Below are 22,424 nucleotides of genomic sequence, written 5' to 3'. Positions count from 1 at the left end.
TTCTTCATTCAAACAGAACCCACAGCATTTTTGATGATGGTCTGAGCAAGGAGTCTTTTTCTCCCAGTATACTAAATGCTAGGGACATTTTCATGTCACCTAACCTTAAATAATTTAACTGAGGCATCTGAAGTACACAGCCTTCCTTTATAATCAATGGAGATGAACAGACATCTCCAGAGCAGGATTCAATACACCTGAAATTGGAACCGTCCTCAAGAAATGCCTCTTTCTCTTCACCAAGTAGAAAAAAAGCCTCAGGCCTCATGACTGCTAACTTCCATACCTACGCAAATGCCTGATGTTACTTGTGGTAAATCCAGATCACAGACGTTAGAAGGTATTTATATAATACATTTCATGGAACAAGTATTACAACATTCTTCCAGAAATAATGTTACCTCAAATCATGAAGATGTACATTTTCACTTTCATAACTGAAATCACAAAGCCACTAGAGTTATTTGTGGTAATCCTATAAAGTAGCAAATACCCAATACAATTATCCTAAATATAGTATAGAAAAAGGTAGCTTGTGGCTTTTACAGAGTCAGAAGACTTCAATTCCCTATACTAATTTCTCATTTTTCCTGTAATATCTATCTAGGCAAAGAACTTAGAAAGTTTGGGTATCTTTGAGGAGCACATACTTATGAGGTTGATTGTTGATGGACTACTGGCTTGCAGGGATTCAAAGCTCTTCATAAAGGATCTGCATTTTGATGAGGTGCCAGTGAGGATTTACCTCCTAAGGGTACCATCTGCCAGCAAACAGAGGAGTCATCTTCTTCCATGGAGGATGCAGGATGTTCGGAAACATCAGTAAGGAACTGAAAGAGAAAATATGATTATTTAGGATTGTTAACTATATATTTTTAAAAACTCCCCTGAATCTAACAAGTGACTGAAGCTTAGTTTGAGAGATAGAAAGTACCTAATGTTTATTTTTAATTTTTAAACACTCTAATCTGCCCTTACTTAGTATCTAAATTATTTTTATAGGATATAGCACTCTTTATGGCATATATAGTCCTTCCAGTAACTGCTGCTGCTAAAGAAATAAATCCTTTGTCTGAAAACCTGTCAGAAGTTATTAACACCTGCATTCCTCCCTTTGATCTCTAACTGCAGCATGTTTATTGGGACTTGTATAAACAGTGTTCATGGCAATTCAAGTGGCCTATAGCAGCCATTTTAAAACATGTGTCCGTGATGCATGTACTTTAGTTATGTCGTTGTTTTTTTCCAGTTTAATTTATTAGAGAAAGCAGATAACTGCAAATATGTAATTTAAAAAGTTCTAAAAGATACTGTTTCTACAGGCAGTAGACATGCACACATCTTAAATGGCGTTAGAATTCTGTAATTGAAAGAACACATCATTGAGCAAATACCTGTAAACTAAATCTTCTAAATGCAGCAAATTCAGAATTAAGGTTGAAGAAAAATTCAATGTATCTTTAAATACATTAAAAGAGGCATATTTCTGCCCACAACCTTACCATGCAATAATTATGTAATTAGACAATTTACTATAACACTATTTGGATGTCTTAGATTTCTGCCTGAATTAGCCACACAGAAATATACTGGTTTCACAGGGCACATACCAGCTGCACCCTTCATTCTTCAGAAAATAGTCAAATCTCTGCTTCAAATACAAAATTCATTAGACTTAGCTATAGTACTACAATTAGCATTTCCACAGCAAAATGATGTGTCAGTCTCAGACTTGCAGTTACTTAAAACAATGTAATAAGCTTTTACAAAGATCTCCAGCTATTTTATCCCTTACAACCACTCTAAGCAATTGTGCATAATAATCATAGAATGGTTTGGGTTGGAAGGGATCTTAAAGATCACCTAGTTCCAGCCCCTCCGGCATGGGCAGGGAGACCTTTTACTAGATCAGGCTACTCAAAGCCCCATCCAGTCTGACCTTGAACACTTCCAATGATGGGGCATCCTGCTCTGGGCAACCTGGTCTATTGTCTCACCACCCTCATCATAAAAAATGTGTTCCTTATATCGAATTTAATTCTACCCTCTCTCAGTTTAAAACCATTGTCCCTTGTCTAATAAGAATAATAATCATAATTCCTTATTTTCCTTACAGATCAACAATCTCCCTAAATTTATGAATTTTACAGTGTGTCCTGATGATGAAAAGACTAGATTATTTTTATCCTAGAAAATTTGGGTAGTTCACTAAATAGGCAAGGGGACCACACTCAATCATGGCAAGATGTCATAAAAAAATAAGGGACGATATTGCTTCAAGTATGCTAAGGCATTAATTACATTAACAAGATTCGTTCTTCATGAAGTCATGAAAGAATATGCCGGTACATAGCCAGAAAATCTGATTCAGTGGTTGTGTCTGCTGGGTAAGTGAGCTCCACCCAATGCTACTCCCAGAATTAGATAGTTCTGCTGCTTTCCCCCAGACTTCCCCCACCCCCGGAACAAGGCCCATTCTGTACTTACATTTCTTTGAATACCAGAAAAGAAACTCAGCTCTAGTGTTGTCCACCCCTATGTTGTTGATATATGCGAGCAAGCATGTGCCATGAAATGACAATAAGAAATACCTGATACAGGTTATAAAGTTGCAACAGTAATCTGTATGCTAGCTATTATTAAAATTTAATTTATTATTTTTTTTAAACTGCATGGGTCACTGCTTCCTTTTAAAGATGTTTTGCTTATGGAAGATAGCTGATGGTATGAAGAAACTTTAGTTCCCAACAAATTCTTCCACGAAAAAAATTACTAAAGAATTTTATTAAGTTGGGAGGAATTAATTTTGAGAATGAATTGCATATTCCATATCTCATCTGGGTTGATATCTCATCCATATCTCATGATGCGTTTAAAGTGACTGTGAAATAAGATACTGATATCCTTTTATTCCCTGGTTATTAGGACGTTTACTTTATGAACTCATTGAATTAATTTCACAGAATAGTGAAAAAAAACCCAAAAAACAGAAGCAGTGTGCCTCAGGAAACAGTGAAGGGTTAAGAGAGAATGCCTGCACTGTTACCTTTGCAGTATTTCTCTTTTCCTTAATCTTCTCCAGAAAGCCCTAAGACGACAAATATGAAGAATAAAGAACCATGACTGTTAAAAACACAGTCCCAAAGTAGTCTTATATGTCATTGGAATCAAACTACAACACTTTAACTTGACGGGGTATCTTACTGCTATGTCTGCCTTGCTTTCCACCATATGAAAGTAAGTTGTTAGATAAGAAAAAACCAAAGAGATTGTTATTTTAACATCACTCCTCTGTAATTCACTTGTTCCAGTTAATAAAATAAATGAAAGAATTGTCTACAGGAAGCTATTTTGTCACCAGAGTACATTTACTGTATGGTGCTTTGTAATATATATTATTAAATTATTTTTCTTATATTAAAATGTAATAATAATATACAATGCTGTACTAATATATAATAATACAATAATCAGCATCCCCAGTGTAAAAAGCTCAGGAGCCAGGACTTGGCTGAATTGCAGACTTCCCTGCTGGCATGGATTTTGATCCCAGGCAGGGGCACTCAGGTCACAAATTGAGTAAATGTGTGGCTCTGTATAATGTGGGCGGTTGCACTGCACTACTCAAGCCCTCGTGCTCTTAAATTATGCTAGAATAAACCTTAATGATCAATGGTCTCTGTATTTTGCAGAAATGGGAGAGGGAGCTCTTCTGGTTTGCTTCAGCACGCAAAACTTTAAATAAGTAATACTGGGTTTGGTGAGTTTTTGCAAATGCATGGGATGCATTTAAGATGACACGTTCAAGCAAGTTACAAATACATGCATTTGTAATGACAGCTGTCTTCTGTACCTTTCAGGTATCATTTCTCTCCTGAGCATAAGTATCCAGCCCAAACTTTGGACGGTCTCACTGCTACTGTGCACTTTTTGAAGACTGCAGAAAATTATGGGGTGGCTCCTGATCAGATTATTGTTTATGGGGATAGTGCAGGGGGCACTTTTACTGCTAGTGTCTGCCAAGAATGAGTAAATAGAAGAGATATCCCAAAGATACGTGCCCAGGTACCGATCTACCCGTTTCTCCTAGCATTGAACTTTAATCTGCCATCTCACCAGAAAAATGCCTTCATTGCCTTCTCGTCCTGGGAACATGCAATCCGTTTTGTTCTGAAGTACTCGAATAAGGATTGCTCTATGAAGGAAGCTATTTTGGCAGGTTCTCATGTTCTCGAGAGTATGAATTTGAAATATAGGAAATGGATAAATCCAGATCTTATCCCAGAGATATTTAAACTGGGCTATAAGCCACTGTTACTCACTTCACTTTTACCTCAGGTCCATGAAGAAACAAAAGAACTGTTTGAGATAACTTTCCCCACTGTTAGCAGAAGATGCTCTTGTTTGCCGCATACCTGATACTTGTATAATGACCTGTGAGCATGATGTGCTCAGAGATGATGGATTGTTGTACAAGAAACAGGTAGAGGACAGCAATGTAAAAGTGACCTGATACCACACAGAAGACGGCTTCCACTGTGCACTGGGATTTTTTGGTTATAGTATTTTCTCTTTTCCATCATGGAGTAAAATGGTGAACCAAACTTTATAAAATGCTATTACAATGTTTTCTTGAACACAGTGTACTGGTATACAGATAGAGTATATTTCAACTATTTACTAGCTATTCGTACATTATAATCTAAGCAAGAAATAATAAAACTAGCATAGTCTGCTGAATTCTGATTTTCAGTTGCTGTTACTTGGGAACATGATGTATTTGATGTATTTTTTTTTATTTTTTTTTTAAACCCATAAATTGGTATGCTTGTTTTGCTGTTCTCTCCTTACGTTGTAAGAATTTTTGTTCTATTCTTATGTCAAAGAATAAAAACTCACCATAGCAAAAAAAACCATTTTAAAGCATGCACTATATCAGTAATCAGCAATGTGGATATGCATATCCACATAATACACAGAAAACCAGCATGACAGCACAGATAAAATGCCCCCTCCAACACCTCTGGAGATTGAACATACTTTCAGTACTTCTGAGATGAGTAGTAATCATCATCAGACTACATGTATAGGCAACCAACAGCTTTGGACTTGGCCATAAAATCTGAAGGAAGGAACTGGATATATCTGATTTTAGAGGGAAATGGGTGACACAGAAGGGAGGTACAGAAATGTGAGCCGTACGAGATGGCTACCTGTAAGTGTCTGAGACTGGTAACATAAATGCAGTGAGGGAGAACCGCACAAAAATAACTGAATGTCCTCTAAACTATATTCTATAAAGTTCCTTTTTGAGAAGCATTTGGTTGAATTCAGGGAAGACAGAGACATAGTGGGTTTTGCCTTTTTGTAATCAGACAAATAATTAACTTGTTTACCTGGAATACGGGGAGAAAATACATAAACAGCATGGAAGCTGCCAAAATAATTTCTGTGAACACCCAAAACACAAAGGAAACAAAAAAATCTCAGCTCAATTGTTCTATCGCTTATTAGGACAGGTCCACCTTTGCCAAACACAGATGCGCAGATAATTGCCATTGCATGTCAAAACAGCTGGCCACGCAATGGCTAGGAATTGTAAAATATTTAATAATTGTTATGCAACCTCATTGCACTTGTATGCACATTCAAGTGTGGAAAGAGGTTAGTACGTATCTTTGTTCTCTGCCAGCAAAACTGTAAGTAGGAAGAAAATGGTGGGTCAAATTGTTCGCGTTGTCAGCATGTTAATTAAACGTGCCGACAAGTTAGCAGTTACAAATCTCTGGAGCAACAAGTTCTTACTTGTGAATTTTTTTCTCCAGTACCTCTCATCAAAATGAAATCATGTTTCTTCATGCTCTATTGACAGAACAAATATTTTATGTGTTTCATTTTTCCTGTTGCAGGTACTAGCAATTTACTTTTCAAGCACATAAATTCTTCCAGGAGTAAGTAACATGATAAAGTTCCAAATGTTCCACTCTTTGAGGATTTCAGGATTTGCTTTGGTTACGCAACCTGATGTCAAACTGGGGATTCATTTTGGTTTCTGATCTCAAGATGAAGGTTGGCTTACCAGCTTACATGTTGGTAGCTGAAGCTAGGCCAGCAGAGCTAGTAACTGCTGTAGAAGCGATGCAAAAAGCTGGATAATATTTGAACTGTTAATCCCTGTCTGTTCTGCCATGGGTGTACTGTTATCTGTACTTCAGCAAGCTGGCTTAAAGTTACTTTGGGTATGTATTCATAAACTTCAGTCAAACCTGTAAGAGTCATTAGGCTTATCTTTATTGAGGATCATTTTTATTCATGTATCACTCTTCTTTGCATCTTCTACACCAGGCTGGTTCTTTAGATGATTCTTTGCAGGTACAGAGGTGGTCAGTAGTGCTACAACTAAAGATGTCCATACAATTCCACTCTGTGTGCTGTAAGTTATGAGATGATCACATATGCTCTCATACTATTTTACACACATCTTATTCAGTGCAGCGTGTATTATATTCCTTGTCAGTTCAGCAATCCAATACTTGTTTTCTTTCCATTATTCAATCTTTGGACTTATGCCTCATTTACGGGTCAGTCTCTAAACTCTACACTGATCTACTCCTGTGATCCTTCCATGGTCTTTCATCTGTAGGTTTTCAATTTACCACAAATATTAATAAATTTATTTTTATAAAACATCAGCTCTATTACTAGCTCTCTTGAACACATACATTGTAATCTGTATTGTTATAACCACAGTAGTGCAGATGGGTAAGTAGAGAACAGCAAGTGCTGAAACAATCTATTCCTTTTTTATTAGCGACTCCCATATTTGCTAAAATTTAGAAAGTGGCAAGATCTAATTGTCTCCATGGAACTTTCTGTCCTCTAATTTATTTTAATTAATTACAGATCTGCTATGTGTCTTGCATTGCTAAGACACAGTGTTTGTTCATTTGAAGACATTTTATAGTTTCCAAACCATGGAATTAGTTCTCAAGTATTTAAAACACAATCAATGACAAACTTGCAGTGCACCTACAGAATTATGCCAATGTCTTTCCGCAAGGAATTATGCATACAGAGAAATACACCTAGATACAAGTGTGCGCACACAAGCTGTCCCACAAAATAAGCCATAAGCAGATCTTGTCAGTGCTTTGCATGCATGCTTACAGCTAACGCAGTCGGAGTATGTCGGCGAGGACTTGACCAAGCTAGTTCAGTTCCCAAGTTCAGACTTCAAGCACCAGATGGCCCTCATGCTCTGCAGAACTCCAAAGGAGCTTCTGGGGTCAAGCAGCACCTCCTCTCGGGAATGCTTCCCAGTATTGGAGAACAGGCATCCATTCACACTTGGTGTGACCTCCGAGTAGGCAGGTGAGCACCTAGTTGCCACCTTATCGGCACCATGAGTCAGAGACAGGCAGAGAGTTCTTGGGACCACTGCCTGAAGACTACGTGAGGGAATATTTCATAGCTGTTGCAACTGGCTCAGTCTGTGTCTCAGCTGCACAACAGAGAAAAAGCTTAAGGATGCCAGCCCAGTATCGACAAGATTTCAGGCACTGACATTTAGCTCTTCACTGGAAATTAGTAACTGGGGTAAGAGAAAATGGGGTTTTGGCGTCAGGGGCCAATTCCTCTGATCTATCTCATAGGACCAAGAGATAACCTTAGAATATCAGAAGCTGGAAAGAGCATACATTTGGAAGATTATTTAGGGAATGATTCTCCATCCTGAGACTCAAGCAAGCTTGTAAATCAAGTATTACTCTGTGTACGTGCAATGGCCAAACAAAAAACCAGTTTATTACTTTAGGAACCAACTGGTTTGTTTCTTTTACAGCTGATACCAGATTCCAGCACATCCAGTCTTTCTGTGGAGCCTCTGGGGTTGGTGAGGGCGCTGTGATGTCTGGATCTAGTTAACATGCCCCAAAGAGTCCAAGACCTACCAGCTGTTGGTAAACTGGCTACCATAAGGACTGGGACTAAAAAGATTTAGAAAACAGATGAACAATAGGTGGTAATAACCTTAGTACAAAGGATCTGTCATGAATATGAAGCTCCTTTCAATTTATTCTGAACAATTAATAAACAGTTTCTAAAGTCAGGAATCAAGTCTTAGGTGTGCTTTTCTATGCAGGTCACGGATTATGCATTCTAAAGCTCTGGGGTTCTCTGCGTTTAGTTTCCTTTTAATATACATCTCAAGGTCAGCTCATCCCTGGTACTCTTTTTTTTATTGTTTAAGGAAAAAATTTACACACTCCTTTTACCCATACTGCTATTTTTCAGAGTGAGAATCTGTTGCCTTCACAGTTTGAGCAGACTGGTAAAAAGACACTGTTCCCAAAGGTGACATCGTACGACCTGAAAAAGCTTTCTGTACAGATTTTTTGTTTCAGGTTAAATCTTACCACTAATGATTTGTGTACTGGAAAGTATGTTAGTTCCAGAGGAAGGCACAGATCCTAAAGCTCACCACAGAGTACACAGAAAAGAGCGGGCTGCTGATGTCTAGACATTGTTACTAGCACTGGAACCATGAAGTCCAAGTCTAGTTTTCATCAGCTGCAATCATACTTCTACCTAGAATGACATCTGTAAGTAATATATTAACGAGAAGACAGATTGCAGTACTGTAAGGTTCAACCTTACAAGAGGCCGTTAAAAAAACAAATACAAAATGAACAAACCTAACAGTTGGTACAGGCTTTCATGTGCTGGAGAAAAGCTATCAAGGAGGATGAAGGAAGACACAAAGCACTGACACTTCAGGCTGCAGCTGCTTCTGGTTCCATTAGACTCAAAAATGCAACATCACAGCAGTGCACAAAATCAGTCCTCAAAGGTGATGAAATGTGTCTACCACACTGAAACCTTGATTTCACTAGAAGTCTGAACAAGTAAGGTGTGGAGGCACAATAAATCAAGAAACTGAGCAGCTCTGAAGATGATTGCTAAGAAATCCTGTTCCACGGGAACTCACAGGAGCTCAGAAATAATACAGACTTGGCTGTATTCAAGAAACAGGGAGAGACTCAACAAGTTTTTGTCTTCTCATAACACTGACGCTACAAATGATATATCAAGTACTGGTTCTATAGTGATGGGCACAGACCCAAAACTTGTTAGCTGCAAACATGCAAAACTGCTTATGCAAGCCTCTCCCACGACCAATTGTTACTGTCTGTTTAATTGTATGGTTTGATTGCCACATGTTTTCATCTTCCCATTGGTATTTTTAAAAGCTGGATGATGGGATATGAAGAGCCTAATCCCGTGCATTTACGTTCAGAAATCCTTCAAAAGTCAGAGGGGGAAGGAGGCCACAGCTGGTTCTTCCATTTGGCTCCTAACAACACAGCAAGATGGAACTTCTCCTAGCGATTTTTCTTGCTGTTTTGACTGTCTTTGTGGCAATGGCATTCTATTATGAACACCCCAAGGCAGAAATCCCTCGTGGATTTAGTCAGCATCAAAAGCTTTACGTTTTACATTATGTCCTGAACTTCGGGTTTGGTCTGGTAAGTAAAGCTTGATTAAAGCTGGAGTTTTAAATTTAATTTCTGATAGAGGGGTAATGGATTGGTGAGGGGTTTTTTAGAATCAATGTTTAAATACATTGCAAATATGCAACTGGATTAATTTGATGATGTGAGCACAACTGCAGATACCTTCAGCTCAGCTGGGAATAATAGACTCTACTCCTTACTATATAGCACCAAATGTAACAATATGGAAAAATAAAATTCTGCAGACTGTGTAATTCCCATTTTTTTCTGATGGCCTATGTTTTAGCTTTTTAATCCTGTTGCCTTAATGTCACAAACTAAAATGTGACTTCCACTTGTCTTTCTGTTTCCTCAATTATCCTTTCCTGAATTACTTTTTGCCTCTGTCATTTTAAAAGCACTTCTTCTGTGATACCTAAATCAAGCTTCTTTTCTTTTAGTTGTTTAACTTGTGAAAAAAACCTTCAGTTTCTTTGACTTGTGCATTACATTTCCCTTCAATTCCACTTTCTAATGTTATTATTTCTTCCTCCCTTTCCCTGCTACATTGCTGATTAAGTTTTGTTTGAAGTCAGCCAGCAAGCTCCTCAGAACATGACTCACTGTGTCTCTTAAGTGCCCCACCCAGGCCTGAACACTGCTACCATAGTAAAGGAATGCAATAAAATAGGATAGTAATAGAAGTCAAATTAAATTTTCTTACATCTACTATATAATGTGTGGATTTCCACATTTTCAAAACACTGTATGAATACTCCTTACCCATCAGACAAAGTGTTATCTTTGTGTAATTCATATGTAAAAAGCTAAACTAGAGAATTTGGAAATTTACTGGTGATTAATGTAGTTTTTAACTTCTGATCTTGTAACTTTGTATCCTTTCTGCTGGCCAGTCAGAGGCCAAGCAAAAACACCGTACCAGATCACCTCAAAGGAGCAGAAAGATAAGAACATTAATTTATGGTTATACAAAAGTTTAAATGCAAGTAAAGTCCGAGTCACGTAGTAACTCTTGGTATTGCTGTTAGGCCAATTACTTATGCCAAAGTAGCCAAACGCTTTCAAGGGATGACAACCCATGATGTCAAAACTGCAGGGAAAATTAAATTTTACCAGCATATCCAGTCTTCCGCTGGGACAAAAGATGTATGTGAAGTCACTGGAGACAGACCAGTTTGAAGGAGTTGTGCTCAATCTAATAGATTTTATGAAGAAATGTCTGCATTCACCAATGAGGATATACTTAAATAAAAACAGCTACATCTTAATGTTAATAAAATTTCTTGACTGAAAAATCTATTAAGTCATCCTTTATTTTTCCATCTAATACTCAGTCTATAAGAAGAAAAATTGACGTATCAGTAAAGCTAAACAATAGCCAGGGGACTTATGATCGATCCTGTCTGGGAAATAGAGGGGCTGATTAAATTATGCTAGCTACTGTGTTAGTAGTTCTGCAAGCTTCTTGTACCCAGTTTATTCCAGTAATGATTTAGGTAGAAGGGCTGGCACAAAGTGCAATTCAGATGGGTTCTGGGGTGTACACGGTAGGCCTTTGTGCCTGTGTAAAGCAGACAAAGGACCCTAACCCCACAATAGCACAGCGCTCTCACATCCATCTGCGGTGGTGCTTTTCCCCCGCTCCTTCTCTGGGCCTCGCTACCATCTCAGGGACTCAGGCCTCAGCCTTTGTGTAGTGAGTTGGGCGGTTAAGCATCTCCTGACTGTACCAGAAACTCTTCCACAGCTAAGGTGGGAATAACATTGATTGTACTGGCAATTTCTGTTGCCTGGCCAAGGCTGGAAGTTCGAGCAAAACAGCCTCGTCTCTCGAGCAAAATGGGCCTCAGTACATCCCTTATCTGAATGGAAGCTCAAGCAAAACAGCCACATAGCTCGAGCAAAACAGGCCTTGGAAACACGAGCAAAACACGCCTCAGTACATCCCTTATCTGAATCGTAGCTTGAGCAAAACGTGGTATCATCGCAACTGGAATTGTGAGAATTCCAGCAATTACTGACTCAAATTGTGGCCAGAATGGATATTTACTAATGACTAAAGTCCATCACCTTGCGCACCTATAAATAGCGGTCATAAGTGAGTCCCTTTGAGCTCTCCTGGACTGCGGCAGGATGCAACTAGCATCTCCCTCGGAGGGGGATGGCTCTCAGAGCTCGCCAAACTCTCAAGTCTGTGAAGTTTGGAGGATCATTGCTGAAAGCAGACAACAGAGCCTGGGCCGAAAATCCTTCACTCCTCGAGACTCAACCCTCACCCCATAGACAAATGCCAAGGCATTTGAAGTGAGTATTTCACTGAACTCGAGGGGAATTTTTCTAACAAGTATATGTATCTTTATTCCTTTATACATCTCTCTCTCTTCTTGTGTTTGTGTGCATGAATGTGTGAATCGATTCAAATACCCTTTAACAATTTAAGTCACTGTTATGATCATAGTAAATCCTATGGAATTACTTTGTAAATGTTAAATTAGTCAATTATTAAGTGCTGTTAAATGAAGAAGTACTGCTAAATCCTACTGCTAAATATCCAACTCCTGGTATCTCTTAGACATAAACTGTTGACCAAGTCTGGGACTAGGAGTAGATCCAGCTGCACCTGGGCTCCTCTCTGAAGGAGTTTAGAAAGCAAGGGGGTCTACTCTGAACCTTGTGACTCAACGGGAAGGCACCCCTTACCCCTTTTATCTCCGATCTCTGTGTAAATCACTCTAGCTTGATTCTAACTTGATTTTTCCCGTGTATATCCCTTTCATGAATAGAGTGAACCTTGTCATCGAACTTTGTTAAATCACACTTTTATAAATTCGCATTAAAACCATTTCTGCCAATACCTTTGATGGTGATTCTTTGTGTGACCTTAAACCACTCATTCGCGACACCCTCCCGCAGACTTTACTACATGCATGTTGCTGGAGGCCCTGTTCCTTTGCTTGAACATATATTCGGACTCCCACGTCTAAGCTAACTCAGCTCTTACACAGCTTTTCTCCTGGTGCACGGAAATCTCCATGCCAGTTGTTGCCAGTGGGATCAGTTTTTCAGAATTTCACTGTGAATGCAGACACTGTTGCATGTAGTGTGACTGCAGAGGCTGAGCTACACAATGCTTCAACTGAGGTCGCAGTTCTCTAGTCCCATACTTTGACTATCTTATGCTACCTGCAAGTCTTTATTAATTTTCCAGCTGCCATGTCAGCTATAGTGTTAGAAGATCCTTAATGAAACCTTATAATCAAACTGTCCAATTACCGATTTACAAATTCTACTACTGAGCAGTCGCACTTATTTACAAATGTCAAAATGTAGGCCATGTGTGACTGCCTTGGTTAATCACCTGCAAAAGAGCAAGCTTTATGAACATGAATATCCTGAAATGGGCATTTCTGGTAATAAATCAGTGATACGTAGTCTAGCTATACTCTGTGTGCACATAACCCAGTCTGGCAGCTGTCATGCAAGTGATCACTTTTTTCCAGAAACTGTAGGCCAAAACCCAATACCTCACTTTGAGGGAGGATATATACTAAAAAAATGGACCTGAATCAGAAAACAAAGCAAAAATGCAAATTCTGCCGGTTCTTGTAGAACTTCTAATCACAGGAACTGTACAATTTAAAACAATACAATTTGAAACAACAATACAAGATTAACATTTCATTTGCATATTAACAGAAATAACTATGAAGATTATGTGTGATGATTCCAATTACGGATGTCTGCCAGAACTGTACATTGTTGCAGGTAATCTGTAGAAGATATTCACAGCTAACAGTGAAGTGACTAAGAGCGAGATAAATAAATGCCAATCTCTATGAAAGCCAATCTGTGAAATTATTGGAGGTTTGACAAAAATGAGATGTCAGACTGCCAACACTAAACACAGCGGTTGATATGGACTCCTATTATTTTTTTTCAGTATTTCCAAGATGAAGATGACCTCTATATTATATACAAACAATATAACTAATTACAATTTTAACCTTTACTGTGACAAAAGTATTAGTGTAAGGAAACAAAATATCAGAGGGAATTGAAAGACTAGAGAAACAAAATTATTTTCCCATGGACATCATACAGGAGTTCTGTAGAAGGAATCAGTATGAGACTAAAACATGGCCACAAGATGATCCTTCTTGCATATGGGATCAGCTCCTCAAATGGCCCAAAACAGGATACCTATGTCAAATTTAACAGGACCACGTTATTGAGCTCCTTGAGGTCTGTGAAATGTGAGGTGAAAGCCACAGGACTTGTTGCGGGTTTTTAAGATACACGCAGCATGTACTTTTGTATATGCAATTCTTTTTTAAATACATATGCATGAATAACAGCAACACAACAAATTAAATTACTCATTAGAGAAGTCTACTGCTGAAGAACAAAAGTACAAAATTTACTCCAATATAGTGGAAATACAGTGATACTGCCTCATATTTTTTCATCTTGAGCAGGAATAGACTAGAGCAGACTACAGCTGAAACAGCTTAAAGCCATTCAGATGCAATGAAGTAGACTACCTCAGAGTGAAATAAGAATCTTCAGCCTGAGTGTTTCAGTAAGAATCACTGAGCTGTGAGAAGATGAAGCTAAGGTTCAAAGCTATTCTTGTTCAGGAGGCTGGCTGTGGTAGATGCTACGGAATTTTTTTTCCTGCAAGTTAAGAAGGAGCGTGAGTTGGGAAACTAAAGTATCAGCCACATTTCTTCATCCAAAGCTAAAGTTTAAAATGCTGTAATGAGTCTCTCCTTATTTTCTTTAGGCACATGGCCACTTAAACACCTCAAAAGTTGAAGTATTTGACACCTTCTTTTTATCTACTATTAACAGTTTGATTTTTTCCCTGCTGATAAAAACTAAGCCAGGATTTCACCACTGAAGAATGAAATAATTTGAAAACCGCCACACTCTCATCTAACATTTCTAATATAATCTAGAAATTACCACCAAAGCTAACCCTATGTTGTGCTATACAGTGCTGCTAACTTTTGCCAGAGAGGTAAGATGGTTATTAATGAGCCAAGTTACTGCACTTCTGTGAAAGCAACTCTCAGGCAGTCTTTCCCACAGGCTCAAAGGCCTTGCTTTTGGAGAAGCATGGACACAAGGCAGCTACAGAAGATAAGTTCATCCATTCCTCTCAAATCTACCGCTTGTTCAATTTCAAATTTTGGTAGGTATTACATTACAATGAAGATGTACCCAAATCATCATCATAACTGGCCACTGCACTGTAAGAATGATCAGGAGACAAAGTTTGAATTGACCATGGAATTTTAAATTTTTCACCATCAATCTCCAGGTAAGATGGAAATTTGCACTAATTTGTGGTTCCTTTCCCATTATTAACAGGCAAAATTTTTGGAAAAAGTCGGTATCACCTCGGAGGTCAATTTCCTCAGGACTGCAATGGATGGAATACCACCATTAAGAGAGAAACATCTTTTTATCAAGGACTTAACGTTTGAAAAGGTTAAAGTAAGAATTTACCAGCCAAAAATATCAACCACCAGCCAAAGAAGAGGAATCCTTTATTTTCATGGAGGAGCTGGACAGTTTGGAAGCGTTCGTAAGTAATATAAATAATATGAGCTCTAATTACAAATACTATGCAGTTTCTGATCTGATATGGTATTTCTTAAATAACAAGAAGAGTTAGTAGGTTAATCATTATAAATAACAAAATTAATTTCAGGACAGCAGAATAATTTTATGTACATGCAGTAGACATCATGTTAAATTGTCTTTATACAGGTAGTGTATCTAGAACTTTTATTCTCTGATCATTTATAATACCTGTTTTCTTCCTTCTTGTCTTTCATGCTTACAAGAAAAATTGAAAATCTCATTAGAATTTTATTTCTTATTTTAAAGAACCCAATTTGTGTTCACCCGTGTGTGCAAGCTTGTGTGTATGTGTGTCTATTGCTGTGTGTCTTTATAGTGGCAAAACAAGGAAAAAAAACAACTTTGGCATTTGAAATGGAAAGGCATAAGAGATTAGATGGTGGCTCATGACAGGAAAAATTCTGGTGCTAGATTTAGCAGGTCTTTTTTCTGGTTGTGTGGTGGTTTTTTTTAAAAAAATAACTTTTCATCTTCAATACTACTTTAGAAGTGGCAGCAGTGGTGCTTTCTATTCACTAACTTTTCAAACAAGAGACTGAAACAATGCACGGGTGTAAATTCCAGGTTTCTTACTGGCAAGAAGATTCCCAAAGATGTAATGAAATTGTGAGCAATGTCCAGATTAGACCATGCCACAATAAGAGAATTACAGTGTCACATTAATCACAGAATAGAGATAAGATTTTCAGAATATTTTCATTCAACTTATTTTTATAGCAAGTTACAATTCCATTGAAATATTTTGTTTTACAGGGGCCTATGAAAGAATATGCCGCTATTTCGCTAGAAAAAGCAATTCAGTGGTTGTGTCTGTTGGGTAAGTGGAGTCAATCCAGACACACAATGTGATAGCCATTTGTGCCTCCTTCTAGGTTTGTCAGTCTCTAATGCACAGTCACTTCAAGCCAGGTTCCTTGTAAAGTGCAGTACTTACATTTAATGATCACATGCCTTTTACCAGCACTAACTACTTTTAGGAAGAATCAGTCAACAAATCCCCACTTGCTTATTTCCAAATCAAATCCATTATAATAATTTTATAATTTGTAGGCACCACTAAGAGGTGAGGATGTTTTTGTTTTCTAAAGCCATAACCAGATGACCTTAAGTTGAAAGCCACACTGTGTTTGAAGTGTAACTGTTTCTGTTAAAAGCACAGCTGCCCAGACTACTAAATACTCGTTTTAGTAGTAGTTCTGAAAAACTGGGGGGGATATCCACATTTAACTTGCAAACAACCTGAGATGGACATTCAAAATATTTTTGTGATGAGCTGTAATGCATTTTTAAAAGAACCAGCTTCTAAAAGTTCAGTAAAAGAGTTGACATCTTGGAAATTGATTAAAATTGCACTAATTACTGTTTACATCCTAACATACTTGAAGAACCATTAACTCTTATTGATTCTGTTTATAAAGACTTCAACTTATAGAAAACCACTGAAAACCTTTCATATTTTCATTAGCAATTTTCTATGCTCATATTCTCTAACAATTTGTTGGGAAATGTTCGCTTTGATTTCTAACTAGAATTGCTGATAACTGATTCATACACATCCGCCTTGCCACCTAATTCTACAATAACTCAGCATATGCCTTCAGTCACCTAAAAGACAGGTAAAGAAGTATTTTGCAAAGATAGAATAGTGGACTGACGCCCCCAAATATTAACAATAGTAGCAAATAATACATCAAAAGCAGTAATTGCGATCAATTCTATTGCTGTAATTATAATCTCAGAATATTTTCCTATCTTCAGAAATAAATATGTGAATGAAAAAACAACAGGACCATTCACTAGATATGACTACGTTAAAACACTTTCACTCCTATTTAGGTATCGCTTAGCTCCTGAGCATCCATATCCAACCCAGTTTGAGGATTGTCTCACTGCCACCATACACTTTATGAGGACTGCACAAGATTATGGAGTAGACCTTTCTCGCATTATCATCTGTGGAGACAGTAGTGGAGGTACACTCACCGCTGCTGTTGCCCAAGCACTGGTGAACAGAAGAGATCTCCCAAAGCTGAGAGCACAAATCCTAATATATCCTTTTCTCCAGGCTGTGGACTTTAATTTGCCTTCTTATCAGCAGAATGAGAGAGTCCCCATTTTGTTAAAGGAACGAATCCTTGCTCTTGCTTTGAAGTATCTTAATATAGACTTGTCTGTCATGGAAGTTATGGTTAAAAGTTGTCATATTCCAGAAGATTTGCAACTGAAGTATCAGAAATGGGTGAGTCCTGACTGCATCCCTCATGAGTTTAAAACAAGAGGCTACAAACCACACACAAATACACATCAATTCTCAAAAGAAGTCTATACACTGATCAAGCCTATGTTTGACACTGTTTTTTCACCACTGCTAGCTGAAGACAATGTTATTGCTCAACTTCCTGAAGCTTTCATTTTGACCTGTGAATTTGATGTGCTTAGAGATGATGGACTGCTGTACAAGAAACGATTAGAGGATCATGGTATAAAAGTGACCTGGTGCCATCTGCAAGAGGGATTCCATGGAACAATATTCTTTGTTCCTTATGGTGGGGTGATGGCATTCCAATCTGGAAATAAAGGCCTGGAAAAGATAGTAAATTTTCTAAGATTGATGTAAAATTCCATTTCTTGTTTTCTTTTCCTGATTCCTATCTCTTATTGCTTGCAAAGATTTTTTTTAAAATTCTCAATTTTCCTTTTCTTAAATTGTCTTCTTAAATTTCTGCATTGCATCTGTCTTCTTTTTACCCAATAAATTGATTTGGTGATGGCTTTTGCTTCGTTTTCTCTTATGAGAGGCAGAATCAGGTGAACTGATCTTTCTTTCCTCTCCACCTCTTCAGAGTTTTCTCCTGTACCCATAAAAGATCTGGTGCCCATGGCAACTGTTTTGCAATGCAGTTTGGCTCAATAAAGTGCTGGTAATATCAAAACACAAACCGTGCTTTGAGGACAACTTGGGGCAGGTAACAGGGTATGAATCAACAAGTTAAGTGTATAATGAGCATGATTAATGAGTCATGAAAGCCTGTATCTGGTGAAAGCTGAATTTGAGGCAAGCTTAAAGAGAATCAAATATAGCAGAAAAGATTTGAACACAGACATAAAAGAAAGAAGTGGAAGGAAAGGAGAGGAGGTCAGGAAAAGGGTTAGGCCTGGAACTACAGATGTTATGAAAAGTGTCAGGTTAAGGAATACAACATCTATTAAAAAAATCATGCATATACCTTTTATATACAGATAAAGATATATGGGAATATACAGTAATATCAGTTACCTTACAAAGAGCTTATATTAACTGTAGACCTGCACTGTCTGAAACAGGAAGCACTTTCTCATAGAGGGAGTACGTAAAGTGCCATGGCAGAGAAAGGAGAATGAATGGCAAAGGGGAAAAAAAAAAAATTAAAAAAAAATCAAAGTTCATGTTGATCTTAAACTGTTTACAACACGATGAGATGAATGAGCAAGTAAAACAATACAAAATAAAATGGGATAATAAATGTATAAGGATATTTTCTTAGAAATGTAAGCAAGTATTGCCAAGAAATGCCAGTAAACGTTTTAATGACACTGTTCTCCTGAGGTGAATGTCTCACAGTATAACTGTTTCCTCTCTGTTTTTATTATAATACTATATCCTGCATGATAATAATTTATCATGTCGTTAGACTCTAATATCTTAAATTCTTCAGGAAGTTATACTTGGAGGCACGATATATTTCCATGCAGAACTGAAAGCAGGGCTAGGATGCAATTTTACCTACAGTCAAAACTTCTGACTACCTTTGCTTAAATTAGTACCTGGAACACGACCCACACTATGAACTACTTTTGTTCTTGTCAGGGAAATTTCTAGTTCTATCATTTAAAAATAATAATCTCTTTATCTGATATTCTTGTATATATTTTCTGCCCACCACTGGCTTATTTAAACTATAATCAAAAGCAAAGCATGCTGCAGACAATTATGTAAGCTAAGTGTTCAGACCGAAGACAACACCCCATGAACAATGGAAGGATGTTCTGCAATGTTCTGCATCGCTATGTTATGTACACTCAGCATATGAGAAAATAAAGCCTGCCAGAACAATATGAATGACATTTAGTTACACTCACATGGTATAGTCGGAAAAAGAGGAAATTTTACAGGGCTCTTCCACACGGCCTTCTGAATGAATACAATTTGAATAAGCAAAAAGCCCCCAAAATCTTCTACAGTAGTTTTCTGATTTCTAGGCACACATATCAGTTAATGCTGACTTTTGAATGCTGCCTGTTTTTCATATGGGCAGCCTGTCCCACTAATCTTGAGGTTTACTTGCTCCATTGACATCAGTGGCAGTTTGCTCAAAAAGTGATGTAAGAGTACATTCCTAACACTAAAATACAGAAGTCGGACTAAGACAAAGAAAAAGGCTGACAACTGTCAAATCTCTCATGGGTATTAAAACCCAAAGAAGACATGCTGAACTTAGTACAGATCTTTTTTTTTTTTTAACCCAGATAACTGCTAGCTTATCAAGGAGGGTTTGCCTACAAAGAACTTAGGAAAACATAACTTTGACAAGTAAGTTTCCTTAGATGGGGCACTTCTCATCTCGACAGAAACAGCTAGTTCCTTCCAAAAGGGAAGGTGAGCATGCCTGAGGTGATAATTTACTCTGGAGTTTGCATCCTGAGTAAAGAGACAGACCATACCATGATGCTCTCCAGGCAGTAACAGGGTGTGGACAAGGCTGGTCCACTCCAGAGATACTAACCCTAAATAATGTGGACATGAGCCACATTTCTTTAGCTGGTCTCTAGACTTTGGCACTAAGGCAGTATATGACAAATAAAAGGATTAAGGAACAGATCAGAACACTGTCAAGTCCTGAAAACTAGTGAAATGCTAGAAAGTTCCATACAGCTTAGAGATCTTGACACTATTTTCAGCCACAACTTCTCTGGGCAACCTGTCCCAGTGCCTCACCACCCTCACCATGAAGAATTTCTTCCTTATACCTCATCTAAATCTTCCCTCTTCCAGTTTGAAGCCATTCCCCCTTGTCCTATCACTCCCTGCCCTTGTAAAAAGTCCCTCCCCAGCTTTCTTGTCGGCCCCTTTAGGTACGGGAAGGCTGCTCTAAGGTCTGCCTGGAGCCTTGCCTTCTCCAGGCTGAACACCCCCAACTCTCTCAGCCTGTCCTCACAGCAGAGGGGCTCCAGCCCTTGGATCATCTTCGTGGCCTCCTCTGGACTCGCTCCAACAGGTCCATGTCCTTCTTGTGCTGAGGACCCCAGAGCTGAAGGCAGTACTGCAGGGGGGTCTCACCAGAGCGGAGCAGAGGGGCAGAATCCCCTCCCTCGACCTGCTGGTCACCCTGCTTGGGATGCAGCCCAGGATGGGGCTGGCTTTCTGGCCTGCCAGCGCACATTGCTGGGTCATGTTGAGCTTCTCATCAACCAGCACCTCCAAGTCCTTCTCCTCAGGGCTGCTCTCCACCCATTCTCTGCCCAGCCTGTCTTTGTGCTTGGGATTGCCCGGACCCATGTGCAGGACCTTGCACTTAGCCTTGTTAAACTTCACGAGCTTCGCAGGGGCCCACCTCTCAAGCCTGTCAAGCTCCTGTCACCAGATGTCAGTACACAACTGAGTTTTTAATACCAGCAGAATCACCTGGCAAACTTCTTTGTGCTCTGGGCACAGCATATGAGTACCCAAAAGACATTACAAAACGTTACTCAGTGTTTTAGACTTAAATATTTTTACTGAACCTGTTGTTATGCCTTCCTAAACTAAAGCTGTATGTTTAATAACAGAGTACCTTTTAAGCCAGAACAATTTTAAAGTTAGATTACCTATTCTAAACCAATCAAGTTACAGTGGTTTATTACAGAAGTCCACAACCTCAGTTATCTTCTGCTTTCCTATCTCTACATCAATTCTTTGTACCACTCTAGTTAAAACTCAATATACAACAGCAAGTATTTTTAAAAATAAGCAGGCAATTAGAAAACATTCCAAATTTATTAACTCTATTATTTATGAATAATCTTATTTATTTAAAAGCATTTAACATTATTCACTGCCTATAATGCACATTCTCTGTACTGCTCCTAAAATAAACAGGCACAATCCTGCAAACTATGGCTGCTTTTGTTCCAGTCAATCTTCTTTCTCTGATTGCCCATTACCTCAATGATTCATTGTGTTTGCTGACTCTCTCATGATAGTGAAGAAACTACTAACCTAAATATTTGGAGTAACGAGTCTCAGACAAATCTGGCCACAGAAAATCAAGGCCAGTTGCAGTTTTTATATTTACATTCAAACTACTTATGACTTAATAAGAATACATTTTGGTCTGGTGACCTGTCATGAAATCCTAGGTGGATGTTCCAGAGCAGCTTATTTGGACTTCATTTGTGTGGAGCAGAGTTCATCCATTCATGCACAGCTACCGAGACACATATATCAAAGAACTCATCCACATTTCAAAATGCTACACAACAAAAACCTTCTGTCGAGTCACCATTTCAAAAATGTACCTGCTCTGAATTGTACAGGACAAGATCTGAATTTGCACTGCTGAATGCTAATAAATAGTATTTGTCATAATTTTTATTTGATTTTTTTTTATACAGTACAGCTTTTTACTGCAGCATTTCTTAGCAGATGTTTAACTTAGGAGTCATTTGGAAGGGACAGACTTCAAAGAATAACTTAGAGGAAGAATGGAAAGGTTAAAATAAAGATTTACAGCAGACTAATTGGAAGATGGCTTTCAGTTATGAGTAAGAGCAAAACGTATAGGGAGTAGCTACTAATTTGGGTGGGGAGATAGAGATGGTAAAAAGGGAGGACACTGAAAGGTAGGTAGGAGGCAGGCTAAGTGAATAAGGACATAGATCAAGCAAATACATAGCACCTTTAAAAAACAGTATCATAGAGCACATACTAAGCTGTAATTTCTTAAAGCTTCTTATTGTCGCTCTGAAGGGCATACTAAATCCATCTCACAAATCGGAACACTAAGGCTTACAGGTATGAAGAGGTCTGAGATGCTTTCAGTCATTTGTTTACCTAAATACAAGAAAACAAATGTGAACTGGAAGATGATAAGTTTCTTACATGCTCTATTTGGTAAAACCCAAGTTAGTTAAACTGCACTACAGAGTCTAATTGTCATACTAAAATACCTAGAGTAAATAAATAAATAAAGCAAGCACCAGGCAAATTATATTTACCAGAGTGTTTCATTTTGAAATGTACATTAA

General features: G+C 38.2%; 1 protein-coding gene and 1 pseudogene across 1 annotated transcript; both read left to right on the top strand.

Moving 5' to 3' along the window:
* Positions 1-607: 607 nt before the first annotated feature.
* Positions 608-4,612, top strand: LOC104163339 (annotated as a pseudogene).
* Positions 4,613-5,205: 593 nt separating this feature from the next.
* LOC104156987 (arylacetamide deacetylase-like 4) lies at positions 5,206-17,778 on the top strand. The gene is made up of 6 exons (XM_009702322.1): positions 5,206-5,215; positions 7,170-7,363; positions 8,293-8,382; positions 14,886-15,102; positions 15,915-15,978; positions 16,998-17,778. The coding sequence occupies exons 1-6, from the start codon at positions 5,206-5,208 to the stop codon at positions 17,776-17,778; spliced, it is 1,356 nt and encodes a 451-aa protein (XP_009700624.1).
* Positions 17,779-22,424: the final 4,646 nt, after the last annotated feature.

The sequence above is a fragment of the Cariama cristata genome, unplaced genomic scaffold (assembly GCF_000690535.1).
Source record: "Cariama cristata isolate BGI_N322 unplaced genomic scaffold, ASM69053v1 scaffold1916, whole genome shotgun sequence".
NCBI classification, from domain to species: Eukaryota; Metazoa; Chordata; class Aves; order Cariamiformes; family Cariamidae; genus Cariama; species Cariama cristata.
The sequence above is the reverse complement of the archived record's forward strand: the minus strand, read 5'-3'. Positions and strand labels throughout refer to the sequence as shown.

Bases quoted from the DNA above. Each gene is read 5' to 3' on its own strand.
- LOC104156987 (XM_009702322.1), top strand. The intron at 8,383-14,885 runs GTACAGATTTTT...CATTATTAACAG, and splicing joins ACGACCTGAAAAAGCTTTCT to GCAAAATTTTTGGAAAAAGT. The intron at 15,103-15,914 runs GTAAGTAATATA...TTTGTTTTACAG, and splicing joins TGGACAGTTTGGAAGCGTTC to GGGCCTATGAAAGAATATGC.